Source organism: Dermacentor variabilis, chromosome 2, assembly GCF_050947875.1.
Source record: "Dermacentor variabilis isolate Ectoservices chromosome 2, ASM5094787v1, whole genome shotgun sequence".
Lineage (NCBI taxonomy): Eukaryota > Metazoa > Arthropoda > Arachnida > Ixodida > Ixodidae > Dermacentor > Dermacentor variabilis.
Genome location: NC_134569.1, coordinates 271,300,817 through 271,328,110, shown reverse-complemented (window position 1 = coordinate 271,328,110; position 27,294 = coordinate 271,300,817). Strand labels below are relative to the sequence as shown.

General features: G+C 46.0%; 1 protein-coding gene across 9 annotated transcripts in view; it reads left to right on the top strand.

Annotated features, from left to right (window-relative positions):
• The window catches only part of gwl (serine/threonine-protein kinase greatwall), a 619,920-nt gene that overhangs the window by 555,934 nt on the left and 36,692 nt on the right, over positions 1–27,294 (top strand). For 5 of the 9 annotated variants that reach the window (XM_075682970.1, XM_075682966.1, XM_075682965.1 and 2 more), the window contains 2 exons: positions 19,893–19,994; positions 24,134–24,244. In XM_075682970.1, the coding sequence (XP_075539085.1) occupies positions 19,893–19,994; positions 24,134–24,244 (213 nt within the window). Of the gene's footprint in view, positions 1–19,892; positions 19,995–24,120; positions 24,245–27,294 lie in introns of all 9 variants that reach the window. The other 4 variants (XR_012826296.1, XR_012826297.1, XM_075682969.1 and 1 more) reach the window with 2 other exon arrangements.

Sequence of the window (27,294 nt, the reverse complement as noted above, 5' to 3'; positions counted from 1 at the left end):
TGCCAATGGTTCTACACTATTTTAAAGGAGCCCCGCCCCACTGCCACTTCACTCACGGCCTGCGAGCTGCGCGCGAGAGATCGCGTAACGAGCGGCCGACGAGACGGCCAAGGAACATTGTAGCCAGGGTATCTCACGCATTGATACCACCCTTAGAGATTTACCCCTAGCAGTGGTGTTGCTAGGTCGTCTGGCACCCGGGGCCCATAGATCCTATGTGACAGCACTCTTTACCATTGACGTCCACTCAAGCCGGCGGAAAGAGGGGAATCTTCAGACATACTTATACGTCATAAAAATTGTTACAGTGCAATCACATGCAACCACAAAGTATGAAGGACTGGACACAAGCGCTGTGTCCCGTCCTTCATACTTTGTGGTTGCATGTGATTGCGCTGTAACAATTTGTATGTCAAGTGTGCACCAACTCGCCCAGAAAGAAGTTTTAATGAAATAATACTTATATGACACCACCCACAACTGGCACCCCCAACCTCCCGTTACTACGCCACTGATCCCTAGATCTAGGGCATTAATTCTCGTTCAGGAAGTCACTATTTTTTTTTAAATCTAGGGATTTTTGAGAGGCTTGATAGTTGTCACGTTAAGTTCGTTAATGGCAGGTGTAACAATTATTCTCACGTTTAAAAAATAGACAGTAAAAGAGCAAAATTACTGCAGTATCCTGTTTTTATTTAAAGCAGCGTTGCTGTTGTGCTGGGACGACAAAGTACCAGAGGAGTTCTGGTACACTAGATTACCGACTGCTGCACACCGAGAGGAAAACGAAACCTTACTTTGGTGATTGTTAAATTGGGACGCACTTATCATCTTTAGCGCCGCGAGTGACTGCTGCTCTGCGAAGCGAAGACTGCAACTTCCTCTAGTGCCCAGAAAAACAAGGTAGGTTAGCACTCACCTTGTACCTTCATAATACAAAAATGTTGCAAGTCTAGAACGGAAACTTCAGGAACAGGACACGATGAGCAAGATGAGGCAAGCAGAAAGAAAGTGAAAGTAATGACAAAAAATATCTCGTCAATAGGAGGCTGATTCCAAGCACAAAGGATGGCTACCAGATTGTAAAATAGGTTCCTTTTGTTTCTACTAAATGCAAAAAAGAGCTATGGTTGCGGCTAATAATCTTTCTGCCTCTAACAGACGCAGACCAAACAAACTAAAGAGCTAACTGCGTTGAGACTTTGTTGAAGGAGAAGGGGTCACAATAACTACACAATAATTAAATCCTGGGGATCTTACCTCAAGCTAGATATTTTTTAAGGGCGCCAATCTAGGGGTAAAACACTCACTTAAGCTGGCATTCCTGTGGTACAGTATGCGCCGGCGCCGATGCGCGGGAAGGCACTACCGGCCTCGAGGGGAGCGGGTGCTCTTCGTGCGCACTCTCGAGATCAACTGTAGGGCAGGGAAGAAACTGCCATGCACATTCATCAGGAGGTGCGATATTCTCTCTGGTTAATGTCACAGCAAAGTTTAGCGGTGGTAATCACTGCCAAAGCAGTTACTTCCCATTTGACTGACTACGCAAATTGCTGTATATTCTTTAGCAAGGCATGATACAGATTTGAAGCCACGCACTCTACCAAGGCATCCCACTATCACTAAAAAAAGGTTGGGAAGGCAAGTTCAGTAAAGCCCTTCGTTACATCCCATTTTTCTAGCATAACGCACTGTTTCTTGATGGCACTGATAGCCTCAACCCCCCCACCCCCCCCACCCCCCCAGCGCCTCCACCCATTCGCCCAGAAGCCTGGCAAATTGATTGCATGACTTGCACACACGAGTGTATGGCCGCAGACCATAACGGACGTTTGGTGCTGCCTACAAGCGACGCACGTGAGAATGTTGTGGAATGGATTCGGCTGTCCCAGCAGCCAGCTGCATGCCCGTGTCGTCTGCTCAATGCTATATGCCATCGTCACTACACGCAGGTGACGGTGTGTCTAGTGTGCCATAGACATAGGCATGCCGATGACATAACTACGAGTTACCAAAGTGCATCACGGGAGCGAGCACTGTTCAGGAAAATTCTAATTCATTTAGCAACAAAACGCCACTGCATTGGCATTTTTATTTGCTGAGAAAAACATAAGCCAAAGAGGTGTAACAAAGGCCCTCGTTTTGAAGAAGTCAACCTAAAGGGGGGAAACTGGAGACGTTCAGTAGCGTGTCATCCCTCCACGTGCCCTGATCACCTCACGCATCCTCGAAGGAAGGGACTCGAACAATGCTTCAATGAAGCATGTGTCCGCTCGAATGGCATTCCAAGCTTCTTGGACTGCGACTCACAAGTCGTCATGGGATGCACTATGGCGGCCTTGCTTGGACAGGGTGCTCTTCATTCGGCCCCAGACATGTTCAATAATATTCATGTCCGCACTCTTTGGGACCCATTGAAGCTGGGGCACACCACGATCTTCTAACAGTGCCTTGACCCGGTTTGCTGTGTGGATGGGGGATAGGGCCTGCTGAAAATAAAGGTTTCCATCGGGAAACGGCCCATCCAGGACATATGTAATCATTGGATAGTCCAAGATGTTGCAGTATTTCTCACACGTCAGGGCACCCTCGATTCGGACCAGTGGACCCAGTCCTTCGGCCGGCACGGCTCCCTATACGTTTGTAGCAGTCCTGCCACTTGTAGCCAGTTCTTGAATATATTCAGGGTCATAGCGAGCATTGTCCAGACGCCAAACATGACATTTCTGGCCCCAGACAGTGGTGAATGTCGACACATCTGAAAATAGCAATCTTTTCCTCTGGTCAACGCTCCATCCACTGTGATCAATTGCCAACTGAAGACGGGCCGCTTTGTTTCCCTCAGTCAACCTTGGCTTCTGCACAGCAACCGGCTCTTTAGACCCGCTTCCGCTAGTCTTCTTCTCACCGTTGCAAGTGATACAGAAGCACCTGCAGTATCGGCAAATCCTTTAGCATCACGGAATGGGTTAGCACACGCTGCAGCGATCAGGACTTCGTCTTCTTCTACTGTAGTTGGCCGTGGGCGTTGGTCATGTGGAGCATCTGAAATGCGGCCTTGTTCGCGGTATGCTTGCACAATGCGGTTGACTGTGTGTGTAGACCGCCCCGTCATATCTGCGATCTTCCGCTGAGAATAACACCTCAACGAAATCTCTACAATCTTCACCCGGTCGCTTTCTGGAACCCTGGCCATATTACCAGGAGCACTGCACTTTGACTCGGACCCAGGAGCACTGCACTCGGATCGCTAGTTATACAGTGATCGAAGCGCGATTTTATCACCACTGGCACCAGTGCGCCGCTTCACCGCGTAGTTCAGTTCTGTATCGTCTGCTTGCGACGCGGTAGAAGACGACAGGTACGCCTAGCAGAGAGTTCGTCCGCATCGTCATTACATATTGTGCGTTTGAAACACTGCTTATTTTTAAAGTGACAGCATTACTGGCCTAGTCGAGCGAGTTTCGCCGTGTGTGAGAGTAAGACTATGAAGTGAAGAATTGATACCACGTGACTCGCTGCCGCTGCACTGACCGCCGCCTCGCCAGATGTGTCTAAGTGACTAACTACGTGACTCGCCGATCTCTTGAAAGGCAGACGGCGCCACGCTTTCTGCTGCCTCGCAGTTTCTCGCTATATCCAGGCCAGTGCTTCAGTTGAGCCGTTGTGCGATGGAAGAAAGGAGCGTGGACGCTGGTCCATCTGTGGCGAAGTTGTCTGCACAATCCCAGTGGCGAAAGCGGCAAGCTGAGTCGGACCATCCTCCAGATGTCACTCGGCTTGCTAGTGAGATAAAGCGGACACGTGAGTGCAGGCACGCTAAGTGGCAGGTTGAAACCAGTGAAGAATGGGAACTTCGGCGAGCTTAGCGCGGGGTGAAGGCGGCAGAAGGACGACAGGACGAGCTTTAGAGGTGGCAATGGACGCCTCGCCTTCGACTTCGACGACGGCCTCGAAAACTGACGAAACGATGGTAGTGAGTGCACCCAGTACGGAACGTTCGACTAGTTCGGTTGGCAAACTGTGCATGGGCTACGAGGATCCAACTACTATTCGTGAGTTAACTCACCTTTAGGGGGCGCAGCGAGAATCTGGCCACATTGTGTCACATGGAGGTTCACTCGCAGCTCGTCATCACTGGGGAATATATTGTGGCTCCTTTCTTGTGGAGGTATTCGCGCTTTTTTGTGGAGAACGATCCAGTACTTGACGTCAAGCAGTTTTGATGTGTTTAAGTCACCGTAAGCAATCGCACCGACGTTTCGGAATTTTCGGCGCGTCATATCCGCTTGAGATCGCAGTCTGGCTGACGAACGTTCTCGCAGAGTCTACATAGAGGAATCGAATGGCTTCTGAGCCACAGGTGTCGCCGACAGAAGGGAGTACGTTAGCACCATGTTCATTCATTACTCTAAGTAAGGAAGTGGGCAATTTTTCCATCAATTGGCTTGCAACCAATGGAGCCACGCTCGCCGAGGGTGCCTTTGGTTGTCAGTCTTTCTAATAATGCGCTGCATTTGTTCCACGAACTTCTTCGTAGCATTAGCAGTAGATTACGTTTTCGAGTTGACGGCTTCTTTTGTCCTCAGTAGGAAATGCATAGCTGTGTGTAGCGAGAAGGGGAAGCCAAATAAGTCGGAATGTGAATATATGTAACGTGCTCACGTAAAAATGCATGTGCTTTTGCTGAGATTCATCCGTGTGCGGGGACAAAGCGTTTTAATTCACAGTGAAATTTCGCCAAACAGGCATGACAAAATATTTTGCGTGATTGATCGTGTCGGTAGCCTCTCTTGGCGTCGACAGTTTGCACGTGCTACCGCTAATGCCAAAGGGCTAACCTCCAGAGAGAAACCGAGACAATAAGCAGTCGTCTCCGCCAGTCAAGACGATCTTTACCATCCGACGACGTGCGTTCCTATACATGCTTAAAATTGTTGCATAAGGAAAAGCCGATCGTCGTCATCGGGGGCTTGCGCGGGTACTGTCTGTTGCTTATACGTACTTTCCAGCTTGTGTCTGCTTACCCGCCGCTATGTGTGTGTGGACTTCGCTCCCAGGCACACTCCTTTCGCGGACCTTATCCGGAATAAAGGCACTTCTGTTACGGTTGCGATGTCGGCCAGTCATCACTTCCTCGCATTCTATTCGGGACAGATGCGGGATTCATGCCTCGAGTACATGAAGTTACTGCCGGACGATCTTTTACATAGGCAAGCCATCACGCAACAGTTCCTTGTTGCAGTAATGCGCGCGGTCCAAGATTGAGACCGGTGCTGTTGGCCCGTTATGACAAGATGTGGCGAGAAAGAAAACAGATCGTAATAGATCGCATCTTTAGTCATCAGCAAGTGCGTGCAACTTTGTAGCACGTTTCAAATGCGTTATGATCACAGCTGTGGCAGTTGTTTGTGCGAGTCAACGTTGTGATGACAAAGGCGAATACGAGCACAATTACCCCACAGGAGCTCCATGCATCGGACACCTTAAAAGATAATAGATGCCAGGAATGACGAAATCGTTTGTTCAGAACGGACGAAAATATACATGTAAGTGTCACTTTCATACCCATGCACGGAGATTCACAATGCATAAAATCCTGCGGCGCCGATTGTTGCAGCAGGAAGGAAATTTGTGAAGCGATTGTCACCGTGTTGACACGTTCTGCAGAACGCTGCAGAAGTAGTTTCCCGCTCATTTATTTCTATTTTTGCAGCTCCATTCACAACAGCAGGTAAAAAGCGGTTTTGCCTTTATTATTACACAAAAACATGCTTTGTTTAACTGTGAGAACTTGTTGTTGCATGTATAATTATATGCAAAGTAAAAGGTATCAGCGGTCCGCTAAAGTTGGAGGACAAACAACAAGGTTTGTGCCCACTTTGGAAATCTTTGTTATCTGTTCTTGCTTTTCTTTGCTTGGTTATGCATTGTAGGTGAGTAAACTTCACTGGAAGATGTAATATGCGTGAATGGAAACATTTTATGAAGATTTTACTTTAAGAATGCATTATTTGTGCAGCGATATCCACATTTCCGACGAAGCCTCTTACAACACCAGCCAACACAAGCCTCGCAGGCACATTTATCGTCATTCCCATGACGGCACAGCGCCCTTTAGGAAACTTTCATAGACGGTGGTGCCAGATTTCCCTCTAGGTGTTATAGTGAGAAACTCTATGGTCACCACGGCCACAGCGGGGACATTGGTACCGAGAGTATGCATTCAACGGCCAAGTGAGTTGTAATAATTGTAAGAACGCACTACGGCGTGAGAAAGAGCAATTTTTTAAAGAAAGTGAAGAATATATTAATTGTTATTCACTAAGAATCTGTTTAGTCTCGTCAGAATGTGGAGACATTGGGAATGAGAGTACGCATTTGATGGCCAAGTGAGTTACGAGAACGCACTACGTCGCAAATGGCATTAAGCTTTAATGACATTAAAGTTTAAGGCATTAGCCAGTTAATGTCGTTTTCTGTGCCCGTGTGGCAGGGGTAAAAAAGACTGAAAGTGTGAAATATGCAACATAGCAAGGTACTGTTTCACAATATGTCACCCTTCCATGTGCACTTCTGGTGAGCTGCCGCATGCACTGATGCATAAACATAAACAAGAATAAGAGGCAAAGTTACTCTGCAACCCATGTGATGCTTTTAAGAAAATGTATCTGTAAACCTTTCTGTTTTCATAGGTGATCAAAGTTTGTTTGTGCATGTTGGTTAATAACATTGCGGCTGTAACGTGTGCGACGTGTGTCTGGTAAAGATCGAGGCAACTACACGATGGCAGGAACAAGAAGCAGTGAAGGGTTTATTGGCACGCACTTAAATAGTCAGACGCACGCGTGATATCAGTGCTGTCCTGATAAGGTAGCGCAGACAGCGCATGCCCGATACATCCTCTGATGGGTAACGAAGAAGCACAACAGTTCAGGTTACTTGATTAAAGGCGGCGTCATACCGAAGCCGCTGCGGTGGCCTACTGGTGCGACCCGACCTTCTTGGGACTGGCGTCGGCCTAGGAGGAGATAGCACGTGGTGCGCTGTAGTTGGTGCTGGGCCATCGGCGGATGACGCTTGAGGATGCGGGTGTGTAGGCTGGCACGGTGCAACATCAACGGAGCTACTTGCACTAGAGTCAGTGCACAAGCTGTGAGACGAACCGCAGTCATCATCATCACTCTCGTCTGCTGTCCACTGTTCGCGAGTCTGAAGGAGATGCCGTCTATTACGTCTAAACACCCGACCACCTTCTGTTTCCACGTTGTAGGACCTCGGAGACGTTCTACCCATCACAATACCTTTCGGAGACCATGATGTGTCCCTGAGCCTTACGATCGACCCTTTGTCCAAGGGTGACAAATGCTTTCCGCCATTGGTCTGACGATGTTTTTTGACTGGCGTAGGCTGCACGTCACCAAAATCGGGTACATTCGACCTGAGACGCCTGCCTTGAAGAAGTTCTCCAGGTGATCGGCCGTTCACAAGCGGTGTAGAGCGGTAGGTCAACAAGCCTAGCCAAAAGTCTTCGCGTGAGTCTTCACTTTTCTTCAAGAGGCGTTTCACAATCTGTACCTCTTTCTCTGCCAGACCGTTGGACTGTGGGAAGCGGGGACTGGATGTGACATGAGCGAAGTCATATTTTCTTGCGAATTCTGCAAATTCATAACTTTAAAACTGCGGCCCGTTGTCGGTGCACACCTCCAGAGGTACGCCATACCTGGCAAACATTGCGCTAAGTGCGGAAATTGTTGCTCTTGCAGTGGTGTCCTGGAGCTTCTGGACTTCCGGGAAGTTTGAATGCGCATCAAACGCTACGACGTACGAACTTCCCCCAAAGATAAAATGTCTACACCAACTCAAACCCATGTGCATAATGGGATTGGGTGCATGAGTAACGGTTCTTTCGGTTGCTTGTATGAAAACTTCCGACAAGTAGAGCAACTCTGAATCAGCAGGGATAAGTCGCTGCTGAGCCCAGGCCAAAAAACCAAATGTCGTGCTCTTTCTTTGCATTTCTGCAATCCTAGGTGCCCAGTATGAATTCGTCCTAGGATTTCACGTCGCATGCTTTTAGGTATGGCCACTTTTGTTCCTTTCAGCAATATACCGTCCACGACAGAAAGCTCTGACAAAAACGGCTTGAGTTCACCCTGCAGGCTCTCATCGCTTGACAAATTGGAGATGACAGTGCTCAAGTAACCGTCATGCGCTGTTTCTTGCACCAGCTTCTGTCACGTAGCGCCAGTGACCAAATAGCCCAGGACTTGCACTGCGTGCACTTCCACGTCGTCAGCGGCGCCAGCGATGTCCTCGTGACTAGCCGGAGCCGATCTTGACAGCATGTCGGCCAAGACGAGGTGTTTTCCTGGTACGTACTGCAAAACGAAATCATATTTCAGAAGTCTTAAAAAAAACCTCTGAAGGCGGGGAGGCATGTTGCAGATCCCTTTCACAGCAATAGATAGCAACAGTTTATGGTCAGTTTCAATAAAAACTTTGTGCCCGTACACGAAGTGGTGAAACTTCTCGCAGCCGAACGAAATGCTGAGAGTCTCCTTTTTAATCTGCGCGTAACGCTGCTCAGCTTGTGTTAGCGCACAGGATGCATATGCCACTGTGTGCCACTTATCGCCATCGTGACACTGCAAGAGCGCTGCACTCATGCCATCTTTTGATGCATCACATGTTATTTTAGACTGCCTTTGGGGATCAAAGATGGCGAGTACGGGTTTCATGGTTAGAATTTGGGTGACACCTTTCCACTCTTTTCTGTGGTTTTCAGTCCACCCAAATACTGCGTGTGTTTTGATAAGCGCTCGGAGAAGCGCAGTCCGCTCGGAAAGCCGTGGCACGTACTTTGCAAAGTAATTGATTACACCGAGCATGCGCTGAACATCACATTTGGTTTTGGGTTCCAGCATTTCAAGCAAGCTTTTGATAAGTTTTGGGTCTGGCGAGATGCCGTCACGTCCGATGATATCACCCAGGAATTGTATTTCCGTAACACCAAACCGGCATTTTTGTTCCCAACACCAACGTCTAGGATGTCGAAATTATCGTCAGTCGTCTTTGCTGACTTCGGCAATTTTGGACGTTTCTCGACAGCACACCGCAAAATGATTGGGCAAGTGGCATACGTTACATTTCTTTCCGTATGCAGGACACTGCCTTGGTCTGTGCCTCCAGTCGCACTTTGCGCAGCGGTACTGCTTGTTGCCATCTTTGGCGTTTCTGCTTTTCGGTGCAGTTGCGGGCCCTGCAATAGCGTCAATGTGGCTGTCTGTGGCCCTCCGGACCTCATTTCGTTGCGCCGCAGATTCGGCGACCTTGCAAAATTCTTCCGCCTTCACTAGAGTCAACTGTTGTTCGCGAAGCATTTTTTCGTGCAACTTTGAATTATTCGTGCCGAACACTATTTGATCCCGGATCATTGAATCACACTGTTCTCCGAAATTGCACTGCCCAGCTTGCTTTCTTAGGTCACGAAGAAATTTTTCGAACGGTTCCCCATCTGCCTGCTTCCTCGAGCGAAACAGATATCGCTCATGCACTTCGTTGCTTACCTCAGAGCAGTAAGACTCGAACTTTTCAACGATTGTTGCGTAGTCTTCCTTGGATTCTTGTGCTTCAAACTTGAATGTGTTGAACACGTCAAGTGCTTCGTCACCAGCCACACTCAAAAGGAGTGCCACTTTTGCAGCTTCCATGCGGGGTTGCTCCTTTGTCGGGGTTGCCACTATGAACAAGTCAAACTTCTGTTTGAAGCACTTCCATTGCTCTGAGAGATTGCTGGTAAGTTGCAAGGGTGGCGGTGCCTTCAGTAGTTCCATCATTGGGGCTCTGCCGGATCCACGCTTGGACCCGAAGTGCCCACTTCTGACACCATGTAATGTGTGCGACGTGTGTCTGATAAAGATCGAGGCAACTACATGATGGCAGGAACAAGAAGCAGCGAAGGGTTTATGGGCACGCGCTTAAATAGTCAGACGCACGCGTGATATCAGTGCTGTCCTGATAAGGTAGAGCAGACAGCGCATGCCCGATACAGCGGCAACAACTTAAGAAGCAAGGACAGAAAACACAGCGAGTAGGCAGATTGAGAAGACGAGGTAGACCAGTGAGAAAGGTTTTAATGAGATGTAAGAGGCCAGTGCTGCTGTTTACAGGAGTTGGTGCTTTGAATGAGGTGGGTTAATTAAAATGTGTAAAAAGACTTTGCTGAAAGAAAACTTGCAAAAACAAATGCTAATATAAAATAAAAAGACAGAAATAAGAGTAAGTGCAAACATGCATGGAAGCACACACATATTCATACACAAACACGAAAACTAAGAAAATCTCAAATATAAAGGAGTGAAGGAAATAAAAAATTAGGCAAACACAAAAAAGCATATATACACACATTTACAAACAAACGCATTTAAAGGTATTAGGAACGGGTTCACAAACTGCTGTGCCTACCTTCTCGTATGTTTTTTTCTTCTTCTTTTTGCCATTCTCTTAACACTGTTCGCGTTTCTTCAAAGCAACATTTTGCGAGAATTGAAAAGCAGCGTGGAGCTGTGTTGTGGGAAAGCATATTGAGCGCTGGCAGCACACCTTATGCATGATTGTGTCACAACACGCATTCTACGGCTTGTGGGTGCAGTGAGTACTGGTGGACAGCAATCAATCGACGGTGCTACACAATGCTCGAACACTGCCGCTAGACGCTTGGCTATCACTGCTGACAACAATCCATTACTTAAATGATATTGCGCGACACTAAAAAACGACACGGACGTGAGAGAAGACGACACACCAAGCGCAAACTTTCAACTAAGTTTATTGTGCCACTGCGTCAGTTTTATACATGGCAGGCAGCGTAGATCGCGCATGCGCTTACAAGGAAATGAAGAGCGAATTCATGTAACATGGTTACGAGTCATGCGGTGCCGCGTCCAAGAAACGAAACGTAATTCTTTTTCTGTGAGAGCCAGAGACGGGAAGCTAACACGTGTCACCCAATTTTGCGATTCAGATTTTTCATGGATGAGCTGCGTGCTGCCACGGGAAACAATCGTGCATTGATCCTCAAGAGGGTTGCATCCATGATTGCGAGAGTGGATCGCCAAGAAACCACCAGAGCCGTTTTTTACATTGTTGCTATGTTCGCAGAGCTGATCATTCAGGCAACGCCCAGTTTGTCCGATATATTTCTTCCCACATGAAAGCGGGAGGTTGTACACCACCCGGTGGACACACTCGACAAACTTTTTGCGGTGGTGCTTTCTGCACTTATCAGAAGGAACGGCATTTGGATCCATCAGCCTGCAAAGCCTGCCGAGCTTGTTGGGAGCAGAAAAAACAACTCTTACATTCGCCCTTTGGGCAATCTTTTTCAAGTTGTGGGATATCCCGTGCATGGTAAGGTATGACACTTACTTTAGGGGGTGTGCCGGTAGGGACATCGGCAACTGACTTCTGCGTACTGGATCGCTCTTCTCTTAAAGTGCATTCCGCGACAGACACTAGCACCACCCTAGGATATCCAGCCAAGGGCAAACGTAAAGTTTGCGTTTGAAAGCTTACGTCCACAACATGACAGCAAGACTTGCTAAGGGCATTCTTGAAGCACAAACTGATAATGGCCCGCTTAACATGCTTAGAATGTGCAGACGCATACGGCAGAAGTGGCTTGTTGGCTCGCGGCTCATACGACCAACACGTGTGGTTGTCCTGAAAGTTCAGGCGAAGATCAAGAAAACGAAGAGACCTATCTACCGGCATCTCATGAGTGGTTTGAAGGGGGACTAAGCACTTCTGAAACGTTTCTAACGCTTTCTTAGCTTCCAGAATGAAGGCTTCAGAAGAGCAGTCAATGAAAATTAAAAAGTCATCAACGTATCTAAATGTTTTAAAAACTGCAGTGCCTTGCACTTGTAAAGAAACGTCACGGTCTAAACAGGATAAAAACAAGTCACTAAGAATGGGAGCAATGCAAGAGCCAATACAAACTCCGCTCTTCTGCAAAAAACATTGGTTATCCCAAGTGATAAAGGTGAAATTAAGATAAATATGTAAAAGTTCTAAAAATTGACTGCAAGACATGCCGGCCTCATTCTGGAAGGAAACAGCACCATACTTATCAATACATTGCTCGACACAGGACAGTACGCTTCTATGCGGCAAGGAATAATAAAGATCCTTTACATCAATAGAAAACGCCTGAAGACCACGGTCAGAATGTGACTTCAAAAAATCAATCACAGTATCTGAGCTCTTAACGAGGAAAGGGTCGCTGACAGGCAGAAGGCCCAACTTTTGTTGTAAAAACACCCCCAACGGCTTTTGACAAGTATCAATTTCTGACACAATAACCTGTAATGGAACACCGGGTTTATGCGTTTTGGCACTGAAGAAAACTTGCAAATGATCTTGCTTGCTGTTTTCAAAGGCCTTGGTTAATTTTTGCAGATTAAGTCTGTTGCACATGCGTTTTGCCACAGCCTTTACCTTAGCCAGCGACACCTCCGTATGACAGTTAAACGTGGCACTGATGGCTTCTAGAGCCTTGGCGTTAAAGTCTTCAGCAGGTAACTCAGCAAAACCGCCTTCTTTATCGGCAGGACTTACACACAGCGAATTGTCCACGAGTGAAGAGGCCACCCGATTCACCGAAATCCTCCCGTTCGGTTGCTTGCACCTTTGTAGTACATCGGCACCTTCCAATACGATACGGCCTACCTCGTGGTCTGGGACAAGCCTTGAGACATCTCGAACTTAGGACAGAAGTTCTCTGGGGGGCCTTTTGGTTTGGACGGCAAACTTCGGCCCGAGAGATAGGACCTCTCGAATCTTTTCAGGCAAAGCAACAGACTCTGGAATATGGACGAGGTTCTGCGGGGCCGACCGCTTCTTTTGTGGCTGCTGTTCTCGGAGTCTACGTAGTTGTTGCTGCCATAGGAATTCAGTTGTCTGGTCCGCCAACCGAAAGTACTCGCAATGCAGACCATTAGCTGTGAAGCGCCCTGCACCGCTCTGAAGTTGTACCGCAAGGTACTGCCTGTAGAGTCGCGCTTGGTAGTTCCACTCAGAACGCAGGATCTTCTAGATTCTGGCGGAGTGTCCCGCCAAGCGGGTTAATTGAGCTACCTAGATTGGCTGGGAACCACGAGATGTGGTATCCTCCTTTGCTGCTCTCCCTAGTCCTTTGAAGTGCTTTAATCACAATACAGTTCGCCTGTTCAGATACAAGGGCTGACGAGAAGGATCTACCGTATTTACACGATTGTAAGTCGACTCGAATGTAAGTCGACCCCCATATCGCTTGACCGAAAAAAAAAAAAAAAAAAAAAACCCGAGGGCGCATTTGATAACGAAAATTTATTAGTAGCTGACATGGTCACTGGACTACTCGTCTTCACTAGTGCTGTCATCATCGTTGCTGCGGTCCCACAGCGCGTCGTGGTCCAGCGAAATTTCAAATTTGGCAAACGACCGCACCAGGACATCTTGCAGAACAGCAGCCTACGCCAAATGCACCCAACCACACGCAGCTGTCAGGGAAGCTCTTTTGACAGGTCCGGTTGGCGTAATTTCGCAGTCTTCTGCCGCCAGCCACTCGTACTCACGGCGGAGCAGAACCTTAAAATTAAGGCGAAGGTCCAGGCTTGTTTCATGACCACGTCACACTTCACTGGCAGGGACCGATCACGCATTTCAGCGACGCTGCCGCAAGCTTAGCTTACAGCTCCGCAAAGCGTCCAGACTTCGGCACGTGGGAAATTTCTCACTTGCCGCCACAGGGTGAAAATTTCGCTTCGCTGCAGTCGCCACTCTCGCACCACCCGCTTGGAAATATCGAAATTGCGGCCCGCTGCGCAGTGATTTGTTTCTTCGGCGTAAAGGATGGCAGCCCTCTTGAACGCTGCTGTGAACGAGTGCCGAAAGATTAGTGGGCCTGCTTAGTGACGACTGGGGAAGCATAGAAGTAGCACGTAGCCGGCAGTCAAGTGGAGCGCGTCAAAAAGTTGGTCAAACCAATGCCAATGCCTTTACACAGAGAAAGAGAAACCCGCGAACGGTGTCTGCTCTTCCATGAACTACCGATACTCCCCGCAAGCGCCGCCGTTCTAAGGGTGCCGCCGCAAATAGGAACAGCGGCGCTTCCATCAACTATTGACACCCCCCCCCCCCCCCCCCCCATGAGTGTTGCATGCACTGTAAGACTCTCAAAAATGTTGAAAAACCCTTCCGAAAAGCAAACAAACACACGGGATAGCGAAAAAATACGGGTAGGACCATAGAGCAAACATAAAATTGTAACTACCCTGTAGCTCTCGTTGGTATCGCTTTTTTTTGGCGGGGCCATGTTTTGGTTTCGATTGTAAGTCGACCCCCCAACTTCGGACTTTCAAATTTTAAAAAAGGGGTCGACTTACAATCGTGTAAATACGGTAACCGCCGTGCGCGAGTCCGAGAAGACAATAGCAGGAACTTTTGAGCTGTGAAAAGCCAGAGCGATCGCGGCTTCCTCCGCCACACGGGCAAATTTCGTATAAACAGAGGCTGCATTAACCAGGTTGCTCCCCCGCGTCTACCACCGAGACAACAACCTTACCCCACTGTCATATCTGGCAGCATTGACAAAGAGGGCATCTAGTGTCTGTTGATTGATCTTTTTAAGGTTGCACTTGGCTCTCGCAAATCTTCTACCCTCGTTATGCACTGGGTGGATGTTTAGCGGGACGGGGTCAACCATGATGCTAGTTCTGGTTTCCTGGGTCAAGCTAACTTTGGTTGCCAGTTCATGCCTGGGTTGGATTCCCGCTGCTTCTAAAATCATGATCCCTGGCTTAGTGAATGGAAGTCTCATTATTTGAGCCGCTGTGTCAGCTTCTATTAGCTCATCGATGGTGTTATGGAGTCCTAGCTCCAGCAGCTTCTCAGTGCTTGTCGACTGCGGAAGGTCGAGCACATGCTTGAGGCCGGTTCTGATTAAGGAGTCGAGCTTGACCTTTTCCGCTTTACCCCAATTAAGGTATGGCGCGATGTAGGTAACATGACTCAGGAAGAATGCCGGATAAGCTCTGAGCAAATTGTCCTCTTTGAGACCGCCTCTTTGATTTGAGACACGGGCTACAAGTCTTAAGACATTACTAGCCTGTCCAGTGAACCTGTTGAGGGCCGTCGAGTTACAGCCCTTGGCATCAATGAGGAGACCTAGAATCTTGACCGAGTCCATCCTTGGTATTGGATGCCCATTTTTAGCTGAAATTTTTGTCGGCAGAGTTTCCAGAGGCGCAAGGTTTCTGACCCCGTGTCTGCACTGGCGGTATAACAGTAGCTCTGATTTAGCGGGGGAGAGTTCAAGGCCCGTGTTTAAAAGAAAATCTTCGGTAGCCTCCAACGCGCTTTGTAACGAGTGTTCAAGCATAGCTAGCGATCCGCACAGCACCCAGATCGTGATATCGTCCGCATAAATGGTGCGACCCACGTTCGGGATTGCAGCGAGGCAAGTGGAGAGTTTGTGCAGGGCTATATTGAATAAGAGTGGGGAGAGGACCGAGCCCTGCGGGGTGCCGCAGGTGTCTAGTTCGTAGGGTCCTCCCGTGACCGTGCCTAGTCGGAGGTGTGCCTTGCGATCCGCGAGGAAAGATCTGGTGTAATCATGAAACGGCTGGCCCAGGTTGAGAGACGAAATCTCCGTCAGCATGTGTTTATGCACGACCCTGTTCAAGGCCTTGGAGAGGTCCAATGTGAGGATCCCTCTCACGTCGTGAGTAGGGTTATCATAGATTGCTCTCTTAAGCAAAAGCATAGCACTGGGATGCATGAAACAGTACTGCGCCATTTGTTGCGTAACAACTTGCGGAGGCCACAGAGAGTGCAACAACTCGGAGAAACAGAGAGAAGTGGTTTGTGAGAAAAGAAAGGCTGTCGCTGTCTTTTGCAGCCTTTGAGGAGGGAACACGGCTCAGTGCCAATCAGAGAAACATGAGAGACAAGGGGGGTAGAAGAGGGGCGAGCACGTGGCAACATGATCAAGCACGCACTAGAAGAGGGCAGAGGATGCCCATTTATCCACCCTCTCCCCCTATCAGTTGAGTCTCCTCTACCCTTGCTGTAGCTGTGCATGGCTGTCCATATGCGGGCAATGCGGCGTATGTTGTAGGTAATCTTTGGCAAGTGCAAATGTCAAACTGAGATGGTTGTTGCCTACATGCGCATTTTGTTTCCACATGTCTAGTGTTGGCAGTCGCATAATCTCAAGTTCCTGACGCATGTTGCAAAGCATGAGCTCGCGTTGCAACAGCGTGTTCTTGGTCATCAAATGATCTTTGCCTGTGTGCAAACCTTGCTCTGTGCAAACTACAAACTCTGTGCAAACTACAAACCTTGCTCTGTGCAGTGTTGTTGTGCGGGTGGGAAGAAATGGAATAGACAAAGCAGATGCTCACTTACAACTGAAGTTTAATGAAAGGTTTTCCAAAAAGTGGAGGGCCGCACATGCAAAAATTGTAAAAAATGCTAACGCCCAAGGAGATAACCAATTTATTTATGCATCAGTGAAACTGACTGGCCACTGACACATGTGGCAGATTGTGTGTATATCTAGCCAGCTTCAATTATTTCCCTGACCAGTCCTTTATTAGACTTGTTTAAAATGGTTGCATTTCTAAATAGCGGAATGTAAACGCACTCTTTGATGTGTGCAGGTAGGTGCATTTTAGGTAGGTACAGCCTTTAAAGATACCGATTACCCCCTGAGTTGGTCGTTTATACATCAACCCACTTGGCCAATGTAAACTTTACTGCAGTGGAGTGGAATCTGGTAAACGACCTCAGTAGTGCAAATCACAAGGGGCCTTGCATGTCTCTTCTCACAGGCATTTTTTGCACTTTTCGCTCTGATCACATATTAGGAAGCACAACCTAGAGAGCATACAAGGGGCTGCGAAATCTACATCCACCTTATGCTTGCATCCTACTTTTTCAAGTTGTGTAAAACTGCATGTGTGTATGGCATTACCACAACCGTATTTGGTTTCCACTTTTCCTGTGTGGTTGCGGCGGATGCCATTTTGAGCTTTTATTTTATTATTATTATTATTTTTATTTCCAATACTGTTAGCCCTTGCGGGCTGTTACAGGGGTGGGGGAAAAGAATCTGGAAAGCTTCTTTAAAAGCAAGCCTCCCATGGCCACCAACAGACTGGAGGGGAAACCCGAGCTTTGCAGATGTGACACCTGCAAATTGAAGCTGTGCTCGACCTTGTGCATACAAGGCAAAGCCGAATTCAGGCACAACAAAGCAATCGCTCGCTTGTTTGACGAACTTTGTGTGTGAAAACTCATAAGGTAGAAGGCTTTTCTTGGAGTGTGGTAAATATTCCCAACAAGCATGGTCTTCCCATTTAAAATAGAAAGCGAGGTCTAAAAACTGCAACATGCCATTGGCAGGAAGTTCAAGGGTAAAAGAAAAAGAACAATTACAGTTAAACCTCAATATAACAAAATCCTCGATATGACGAAATAGTAAAGTTTTCATAACCTCTTGTCCATAGAACACAATGTATTTAGAACCTCAATATAATGAAGTGTTTGTGTGCAATTTCAATATAACGACATTTCACTACCGCCGCAAAGTAATGCCAAGACAATAAATGTAAACAGGCGCAGATGGTCAAATAAGTTAATCACAAGCGGCTGCTTACAAATGCGCCTCATATATTGCCACCGCATGGCAAGAGTGATTGCCGAGCGACATCATGTTCCGTATAAACTCCAAGTGTGATAAAATGCTATTGCTCCTCACGCTCTGTGTGCTTTAGGTGCGAATGAAAGTGTGCGAGTGTGATGCAAGAAGCTGGCTTCATGAGTGCCGAGAAAGAGGGTGCTTAAAAGTACGTCTTGTTGGGCGAGTTGATCACAATTCATCTTGGGTACTAGGCGCGAACACACACAAGACACAAGGAAGGAGATGGGATAGAGCGCCAGCTACAACTGCTTTATTCGGAGGCACACCACACACTTATATACCCATCTTAGACGCAAGGAACACAATCAGATCAATATTGATATAGGAGGAAACTGGTTGAATATTTTTTTTCTGCCATATATATAAAGATATTGATGGATCGCTGACGCACATGCTTCCTTTCTTTCCAATAAAGAAAGCTTCAATTACTTCCCGAGCTTTTTTTAATCCTTACTCTTTGCTAGAATCCGCGCCCCTGCAAAACATGCCTCACAAGAGCGTGATGGGCAGGACTTAATGTGCTTCAGCATCTTAATGAATTCAACATCTTCATCAAACTGATCTACTTTCTCATCATCGTGACTGGTTGTTGGAGCGTAGGCTTGTACTATCTTCAATCTATGCCTCTTATTAAGTTCGATTATGACTACTGCCACCCTCTCATCATTGCTGTAGAATTCATCAATGTTGCCCGCTATGTCCTTATGTATTAGGAATCCTACCCCGTATTGCTTCTTATCTACGAGACCTCTATAGCAGAGGACATGTCCGTTATTCAGCAATGTATAAGCCTCACCAGTTCTAATCTCACTAAGGCCGATGATATCCCAAACAATGTCTGATAATTCCTCAGAGTCCTGCTAAGCTAGCCTTGAGAGGGTTTGGGTATTAAACCTTGCAAGGGTCAGTTTCTATTGGCGGCCTGTCTAGATCCAGAGATTCTTAGCACCCTCTGCTGCGTCACAGGTCCGATCGCCACTTTGGTCAGGCGCTCCGCAGCTGCTGGGGAATGAAGGCCATTGAGTAATTGAGTGATCAAGCCATGTGGGAGGGGATGGCGGAATGCTGCACCAGGGAGGCCAATTCCTGTTCTGGTGAGGGAGTGTCTTGTTGAAGCTTAGTGGGCCTTCCTAATTTGGTTGTACCTGGATTAGTATAGCCCCACTCGCTCTCATCATCTTTTGCCGGTGACAGGCGTCACTCCAAGACTGCAGATGTTGTGCACTGGAGAAGGTGAATTTCAAGCTCACCATCGTAAAGAAAAAAAAGGAAACTTGTTATAGCGGGATTTGAACTTCCAACTATGGCAACCAAGTATTCGACATAGCTCAGTCAGCTAATCCACATGCGGCGAGGCTACCTTGTCAATGGCGCGCCTTTCTGGAGAAACTGCAGCATTTCTTTTTCTCTCAGTACGAATACTCATGTCTCTACGCTTTTGTTTTTGGTTTGATGGTGCCATCTGATGACGGCTGTGGACGCTAAGTGCAGTCACTCGTGGCATCCAAGATTTATGGCGCGCACAATGCATAATGCTAACTTCGGGTGCCGTGAGTCATGTTGATGCATTGCTCTTGGTGCAATCTGCACTGCGTGCGCTAGTGCTCATAACTATGCAATTATAGCCCAACTTTCTTGTGATTGGTTCGTATGTGATTACTGATAAGAAACCATCCACCAGAAATGTTCTAGGAATTTGGGAACTTATTTTTGCTGCTGAAACATTAAAACCTCGAATTAACGAAATTCACGATTTAACCAAGTTTCACACTGTGAATACAACTTTTTTATATTGAGGTTCGACTGTACAGCATTTCTTTGCATCTCACACATACCTTAGTGCAGCACACTGAGTGAAGTTGAGTCCCGTTGGAAGACTTACTGATATGATCTGGAATCCAGACCAAGAAGCAGCACTGATTGTGCATGAAAGTCTGTTTCTGCCAGCTGGGAACAAGGCATTCCTAGCCTAGCACTGGCCTTCACCTTCTTGTTGCATTGTCTCTGATACGCACAAATGGAAATGAGATGATTATACAACATTTCCAATCAATGCAGCAGTACTGATTGAAGGTAGGCCCACCCACAGTTTTTTTTTTCCTGCTGCTTTAGCCTCTGCATGCGTGTGACCCCCTCTGCCCAGAGCTCGAATGGCCAATCGGGGAGGAGGCGTTGTCAGCCGCAGCGGAGCATGGCGTGTTGGCGCTGCTCACTCGGGAACCAGAAGCACGGCCAGGCTTCCAGGGTGCGTGGTTTACCTTGACCTGTTGTTTCTGCCAAGCTTAGTTGCTTACAGGAATCACTTGGAGCAGCTTTTGGGCTTCTTCATGCAGTTCAATTTCAGTTGTTCTAACTCTAAGGGGCCGAAAATATTTTCATATTATTATATTACACTATTATAAGTATCTAATACTATGCGGTCTAGAGGGTAGCATATGGAAATGGAAAATGCTGTTCTTTGTCTTTTTTAAAAACATATTTTTTTTTTACTGCCTACACAATCAATATATGTTATATCGGAGCGCTCACTTTTGGTTCAAATACTTCTGTGTTTTAAGAAGTTATTCAGGGTGTCCCACGTAACTTGTGCCAAAACTTAAAAATATGCAAGTGCAACATAGCTGGACAGAACAAAGGTCATTTGTTTGCTGCCGCTTGAAACAAGTCGTACAATTTTTAAAGTGAAGCATAGGTAACTGTCAGTCGGTGGAACCGATTCATTTTTAAAAACACTTCGAGCGCAAAACAAACAGTGACGAAGAAAAGGAGCAGCAACACATGGACGAGCGCTTTCTAACAACTGGTTTTATTTATGAAGAACCTTCTGCTTAAATACCCTCAGATCTGCGTGATCCAGTCAACAGAACACTCCGATAGTGCATATAAGAGCACTTTTGATAAAATGCCGCAAATCAGCGCTACCCGGTCAACATAAAAACAGCTAAACATACAAAACAAGCACTCCAGTCGAAAATGCGTTCAAGACATGATAACAGGAGCGAATTCTCTTTGTCTAACAATGAAACGAAAGGATGACTGATGCATCTTTCCTTTAGTTTTTCAATCCAGCGAGCTTCCACAATTTCTCTCACGGTTTGATTTCTATGCCTAAACAATACGTAGGTGCTTCCAAGACAGGGTGAGCACGCATGTTCTTGACAATGCATTGCCAAATGCCCACTAGGGCAAGTGTTCCCTTAGTCTGGTGTTAGTGCATCTCGCAGTCGGCCCTACATATTACGTGTGTGCACGGCCTTTCACAAAGGTGGCTGGCAGTTACGAAGTAAAAGTGGTGTTTTCGGCTAAAAACAAAATAGGTAGTGTGTGTTTTAGGGTAAAAAGTAAGTTCGTAAGTAGTAAGTAAGTAAGTGAGTAAAAAGTAAGTTTTCCGCAAATAAAATGTTTTCCGTAACATTTCAAGCAAGATTCGTAAAATTGTAAGACTGCTTGAAATTCGTACATATTATGGAATATGCGGAAGCGTTGGCAGGTATGACAATGTGAACATAATGAATACAAGTGAGCAACGCATATAAAAATGGAGTGATATATATTCCTGTAAGGGATATTACATCAAAAGAACACATTCATGATAGAATTATTTCCCATACACAGTAAAGGTGTACATAGTGAAATGCGTAATACATGTAATGTTGAACTTAAATACATTCGTACTGACAACGTATTTATGGAATTATTTAATAAACTTATATTAGGTGTATTAGAGTCAAATATATGGGATTATTAGTTGAACAAAAGGTACTAAATAACAATTTAATAAGTGTGGCATTTGAGATGTAAAACTGGGCGTAATCAATTTATGTTCAGAATAAGAGATCTCTTAAACTCTTTCCTAGTAATGCTGCACAAATCAATTCCTTAGCCATTTAAGTATCTTAAGTAAATGGGCCTGCAGTGTTCTAGTCTATTTAATCCGTGGTTTGTGCGTGAGAAAGGTACTACCCCCATCGATCTCGGTTCCTAATTTTATATTGTTATTGTTAATGTTATTATTAGTGTGAGGTTTTCTGAGAGTACATAACATTAGGAAAGGTTTATTATTAAATTTAAAACTGTGCTTGTATTTCATAATAAGATTCAACTGGAAAATTTGTTGCAGAGGAAGCACATTCAGCCTGGCAAATAGCTCGGTCGTGTGAGTGTCATAAGCATTTGCAATGTGGAAAATGGCCTTGTTTTGTAATAAAAGGAGTTTGTTAATGTTGCTTTCTTATTCGTTTCACAAGGTTACAATAATATATGTGAGGGGCAAACATAAAATTATAAAGTAACAATTTAACCTTGAGTGAAAGTACTTGCAGAAATTTACATAGTATACTACAGGCCTTTGCCGAAAATTTTGCCACATGATCGACGTGTGTTTCAGTTCATGTGCCAATTAAAAATCACACCCAATGTTTTGACCTCCTGTACAAGTTCTACATTTTCTGATCCAAAGTATAGACTGAGGTTACGATTTACTAGGTTTTGCACAGGTGTAAACAAAAGAGCTTTAGTTTTGCAGACATTAATTTCTAAGCAATTTAGGTTAGTCCATTCCAGTAATGTTTGTAATGTAATATTTGCTAACCAAGTTCGTGAACATTAGCAGACTGGAAAAGGATGGCAGCATCATCTGCATACATGACACACTCGGCACGTTTATTCAGCCTGGTTATGTCATTTACGTAAATATTAAATAGCAGTTCTGCCTCCCTGCAGAACTCCAGAGGTTATTTCTAACAAAGTGTAATTTCTGACTAAAAAAAAAGGAAGGGCTTTTGTGTACATGCATTGTGATTGCACAGTCTGCAGGCTGATCTGAAAAGGACATTTCTGTGTATGCAAATTGTGCAACTCAGAATTGATAGTATTAGGGCTGATGTTTCTTCATCAGCAGCCATTTCTTGCAAGCCAGATAAGATAAAAAGCTTAACAAGCATGCATCAGAACCTACTCAACAACAAGTGCAATGCTCACTCTGGTGAACCAATGTGATGCAAGGTGCATACTGCAGCTGTTTAAGGGCAGTGTGCCAAAAGAGGATGCACGGCTGGAGCAATTTTTGCACAGAAAACCGGTCATCATTACTGCAGCAGTCTGCTTTGGTACAGGTACGCCAAATTGTGCGTGGTCAATAATGGTACCTGTATCACCTTGATATAATGAAATTCATGATATAACCAAGTATTTAACTTTTATAACTTCTTGTCCATAGAACACCATGTATTTTCAACCTAACTATAACAAAGTGTGTTTATACACGATTTCAATATAACGAAATTTCACTGCCACTGTGAAGGAATATTGAGACAATAAATGAAAGCTTCCACAAACATAGATGATCAGACGGTTGAATTACAAGTGGCTGCTTGTGAACGCACCTGTCAAATCGCACCCCGTGTGGGAGCGGCCGCAGGAGAAGGAGATTTCGTACACGAAACCTTCGGCACACTTCATAAACGATCGCCCATGCTTGGTGCCGCATTCATTTTTATCTTCTCGTATTCTTTCGATACGAGAACAAAGGCTTCCCAGCCTTTTGGGGGCTGAAAACACAAGCGGCACCCCATGCCTGCTAGCAACCTTCTTTACCTTCTACATAGGGCAAACTGGGCTCTGCGTTAATGACCGAATTAGAGAACACGAAAGAAATGTATAGCAAGATAAAGAAGGGCCGAACATTCCCAAGCACATTAAGTCCTGCCCGTCGCGCTCTTGTGAGGCATGTTTTGCGGGGGCGCGGATTCCAGCAAAGAGTAAAGATAAAAAAGCTCGGGAAGTAATTGAAGCTTTCTTTATCGGAAAGAAAGGAAACATGTGCATCAGCGATCCATCAATATCTTTATATATATGGCTGAAAAGAAATATTTAACCAGTTTGCTTCTATATCAATCTTGATCTGATTGTGTTCCTTGCATCTAAGACGGGTATGTAAGTGTGTGGTGTGCCTCAGAATGAAGCAGTTGTAAGTGACGCTCTGTCCCGTCTCCTTCATTGCGTCCTGTGTGTGTTCGCGCCTAGTACCCAAGATGAATTGTGACCAACTCGCCCAGCTAGACATGCTTTTAAACTGTGTCACTTGTGCATATAGGTGCCTATATTAGGCGACACACTATGTTCTGGTCGGCAGTGCTACTGATGCTCATTACTTCACTCATTTTGTAGTAAATAGGCTTAGATCTCGGACATCTTTTATCTAATAAATACGTCATACTTCACAACATAGAGGTACAAGACCTAATTTTTCATTGCATTACATGGTGTGTACCTGCATATCTTTCTTTCATATGCAAAGAACTAGTTGTTGGTGGCCTTCATAGCATTGCTTGCTCTATGCGGCATGGAGTCTGCTGAATGTGAAGATGCAGACTCTGCATGCAGAACTCTGCTCACTGCCGTTTTTTGAGAGCGTCACATGGGGCAGCCTGCTGGACCAGGAGCCTCCTTTCGTGCCAAGCCCAGACAACGACACTGACACGGGTTACTTTGATGGTAAGTGCATTTTTCGTTGTCAACGAAAAGTTAGATGCCTTTGCTCACTTTATTCAGGTGACATCTTATTGTGGTCAAAAAGAGCATTAAAGGGACCCACAAATAATTTTGATGAATTTGTACATACATATTGATTCGTTAGGGTAGGCCCTTTTAATCATTCAGCGACACATTGAAGCAGTCCACGCAAAGCATGTCATTTATTATAAGGTTTTAGAGATGTGCATTGCTACCGATTGCAGTGGCGCTGCTCCCCTGAGTTTTCAGCTGCCCTGTTACAGTCTACGTATCTGGCACATGTGACGGCAGTTGGGCAAGCTTTCCGATTGGCTACCCAGGTTCTGTTCTGCAATAATTTTTCCAATTTAGTGGTGAACAAATGTTGTTTGTAATAGTTGAAATGCTGGTAAATTTGTTTCTTTTAAAAAAAAAACTTATGGGAAAGAGAATACACGGTGACAATTTATCACTACTCCCAAGCACCTCTGGTACAGAGCAAGTGTCGTCTCCCTGTGTTACAACGTGCTCTGTGTTGATACAAGTTGCACGGTCACTGTTGGTTTTGAGCTTTCTTTTCATGTGCACCATCGATCGCCCAGCGATTGGTGACGTGTCATGAATCCAGCGATTGGTGACATGTCAAGCTGCAACTTTGTGTCCCTCTGCAAGGTAACATGCAAGCGGAGTGGCTGCAGCACATTGGGCTATCGGTTTCCAATCAATGCCAGCACCTATGTGTTTGTGACTGTCACTTCAAGTCGGAGGATTACTACCACAAAAGAGAGTTTTAGCATGTCTGGTAAATGCAGGCAGACTGGGCATTCTTGCAGATGGGCAGAAGCGCAAATGTCAGCAGCCTGCAGGGTGGAGTCACCTAGTGACACAGAGCTCAACCAAACATGCAGCTAATATAGCAGTGACCAACTATATTCTACTTTGCAACTGGCGCAAATTTTCGGCAGCAGTGTAATTGTGAATACACTGCCTTTTTAAATGTTTAAAATGCTTTACGTTTGGCTACAGTAATATTACCTGTGTTTAGCTGGTTAAGCTCTGCTCCACCAGGTGGCTGAACTGCACAGGCTGTTCTAAAGTCACTGGAACTCTGAAAGTACCGCAATCAGCGGGCGACGCGCTGGTAACATTGGGCTGTTGTTGCCAGAAATGGTCCAACGCGGCGAGCGCGTCGTCTGCTAGGCGAAGAAAGTCTCCCTTGCGGCCGCGTTGTTCATCATTCTTGTGCAAAAATAACTAATGAAAGTATTAATGATTGAGACCTTAGATGAAACTACGGTTTACGAAAACTTTGAAATATTGTACGAAAGCTGCACAACCTCTGGTTTTCTTGAGTCCCCAGGATTGCGCAGACAATGCAAGAAGCAGGCTTGTTCTAACGCTTTTGTGAGAGGCTCTAACGTGTTATCGTGAGAGGCTCGCAAATACATGTGTTCGGGAACTGGAAAACTTTAAAGCGGGCAGGCTGGGTACATACGAGCGGGATATTAGCAAAACGCTTAGTAAATTGGTTCGCTTAGAAGTGTAATGCGTCGAAAACGTTCCCTTTATGCTTGCTGTTTCCTACCTGCCTGTTCTACCCTCTGTGCTGTCAGTCGCCGGTCGGAGGCTTCCGGGAGGTAATTGGGCGACCCCAAGGTCGAGGCACGGGCCAACGCTCTCCGCGGCCAGATGGATGCCCGATAGAATCCATTCGCGACTGCTTACGCGCGGTGGAGGAGATGGTGAGGGATATGCAGCCTGTCGGCAAAAGAAACGCAAAGCCATGGATAGCGTTTCGGGAATAAGTGTGTGTTTTGGCGTGTGTGCGCGTTGTGCGAATGGAAATGGTCAGCTAATGGAAAACTCCAGCCAGAGCACGATTTGTCGACCACAGGGAGTTGACGCTCCCAAAGTCACTGAAAAGACCAGTGCGTGTTCCGTGCTAATCGGCATCTTTGACAGCGCATTTTTCCCACAGCGAGTGACCGGACCATCATACTCATAGTAAAGTAGCTACTTGTTGCTAATTGCTCAGCTCTCCCTTCTCTCAGCAACTATTCTTTTTTTTTTTGCGTTCTCCTGTAGGTATGTACCTCGCCTTCTCTTGTTCCCTTATTCACATAATACTTTGTAAACTCTTTTACTTCAGCATGCAATCCATGCCCACAAGCTTTTGAATTAGTATCCACGTATTCTTTGATCTTCTATTTGTCAATTCTGGCATTTAGGAAGCTTACACTGCTTCGTGTGAACATTTGTTTCTTGTAAATATTTTGTGAGCGCCCTTGTTCTGGGAAACTGCTTGTTTGAAATTTCTCCTTCCGCCAGCTTTGGCAGGAGGCTGATCAGGTGGGCTGCAAAAATAGCATGCACAAAAGTGTTAGAGCCGAGCAGGTAGGTGGAGGTTCTGGAATTACGTACAGTGAAACTGACAGATATGCGAGCACAAGGGCAGGAGTTTGTATTTCTTCCCTTTTGTCGCTGGTGCTGCGAGCCCAGATCAAGCTGTCGGTGGTCAGCGTTTGCGAAGAGCATTTGTTTTGCGCGGCGCAGGACTGCTTGTTCTGCACCCCACCTGCAAGTGACAACAGGCGCAGCCGTTCTGCTGCTGCGTTCCTATTTTCTAGAGCTATAATGAAGTGCACTTGGGTAAATAAACCAACAGCGGTTTTATTGGTTTTACCAATATTGCTTATTCCCTGAAAATATAATTTTAGTGCTCTAATTCGGTTGACGCCTGCCTTTATAGTGGCATACCTTCAACTCGAAAGGGAGTTTTACAATCATCTGTGCTGGACATATGCCCCATCTCTATGTAGCTCCTGTTCCCAATCTGTAGCATGCTTAGAATGCATCAAAACTTACCACAATCTCATATAAATTTAGACACAATAAAAGCCAAATCACCATACAAAAATTTTCAACCATTTATTTTCATACTTGCATAAAGATTGCGTACAGTGAACCATAAAAATGTGTAAAAAAGGTGCAAGGAACAGAGGGAACATAGCCTGAACAAACATGCAAGCTGAACTCCAACCGTCACAACCACA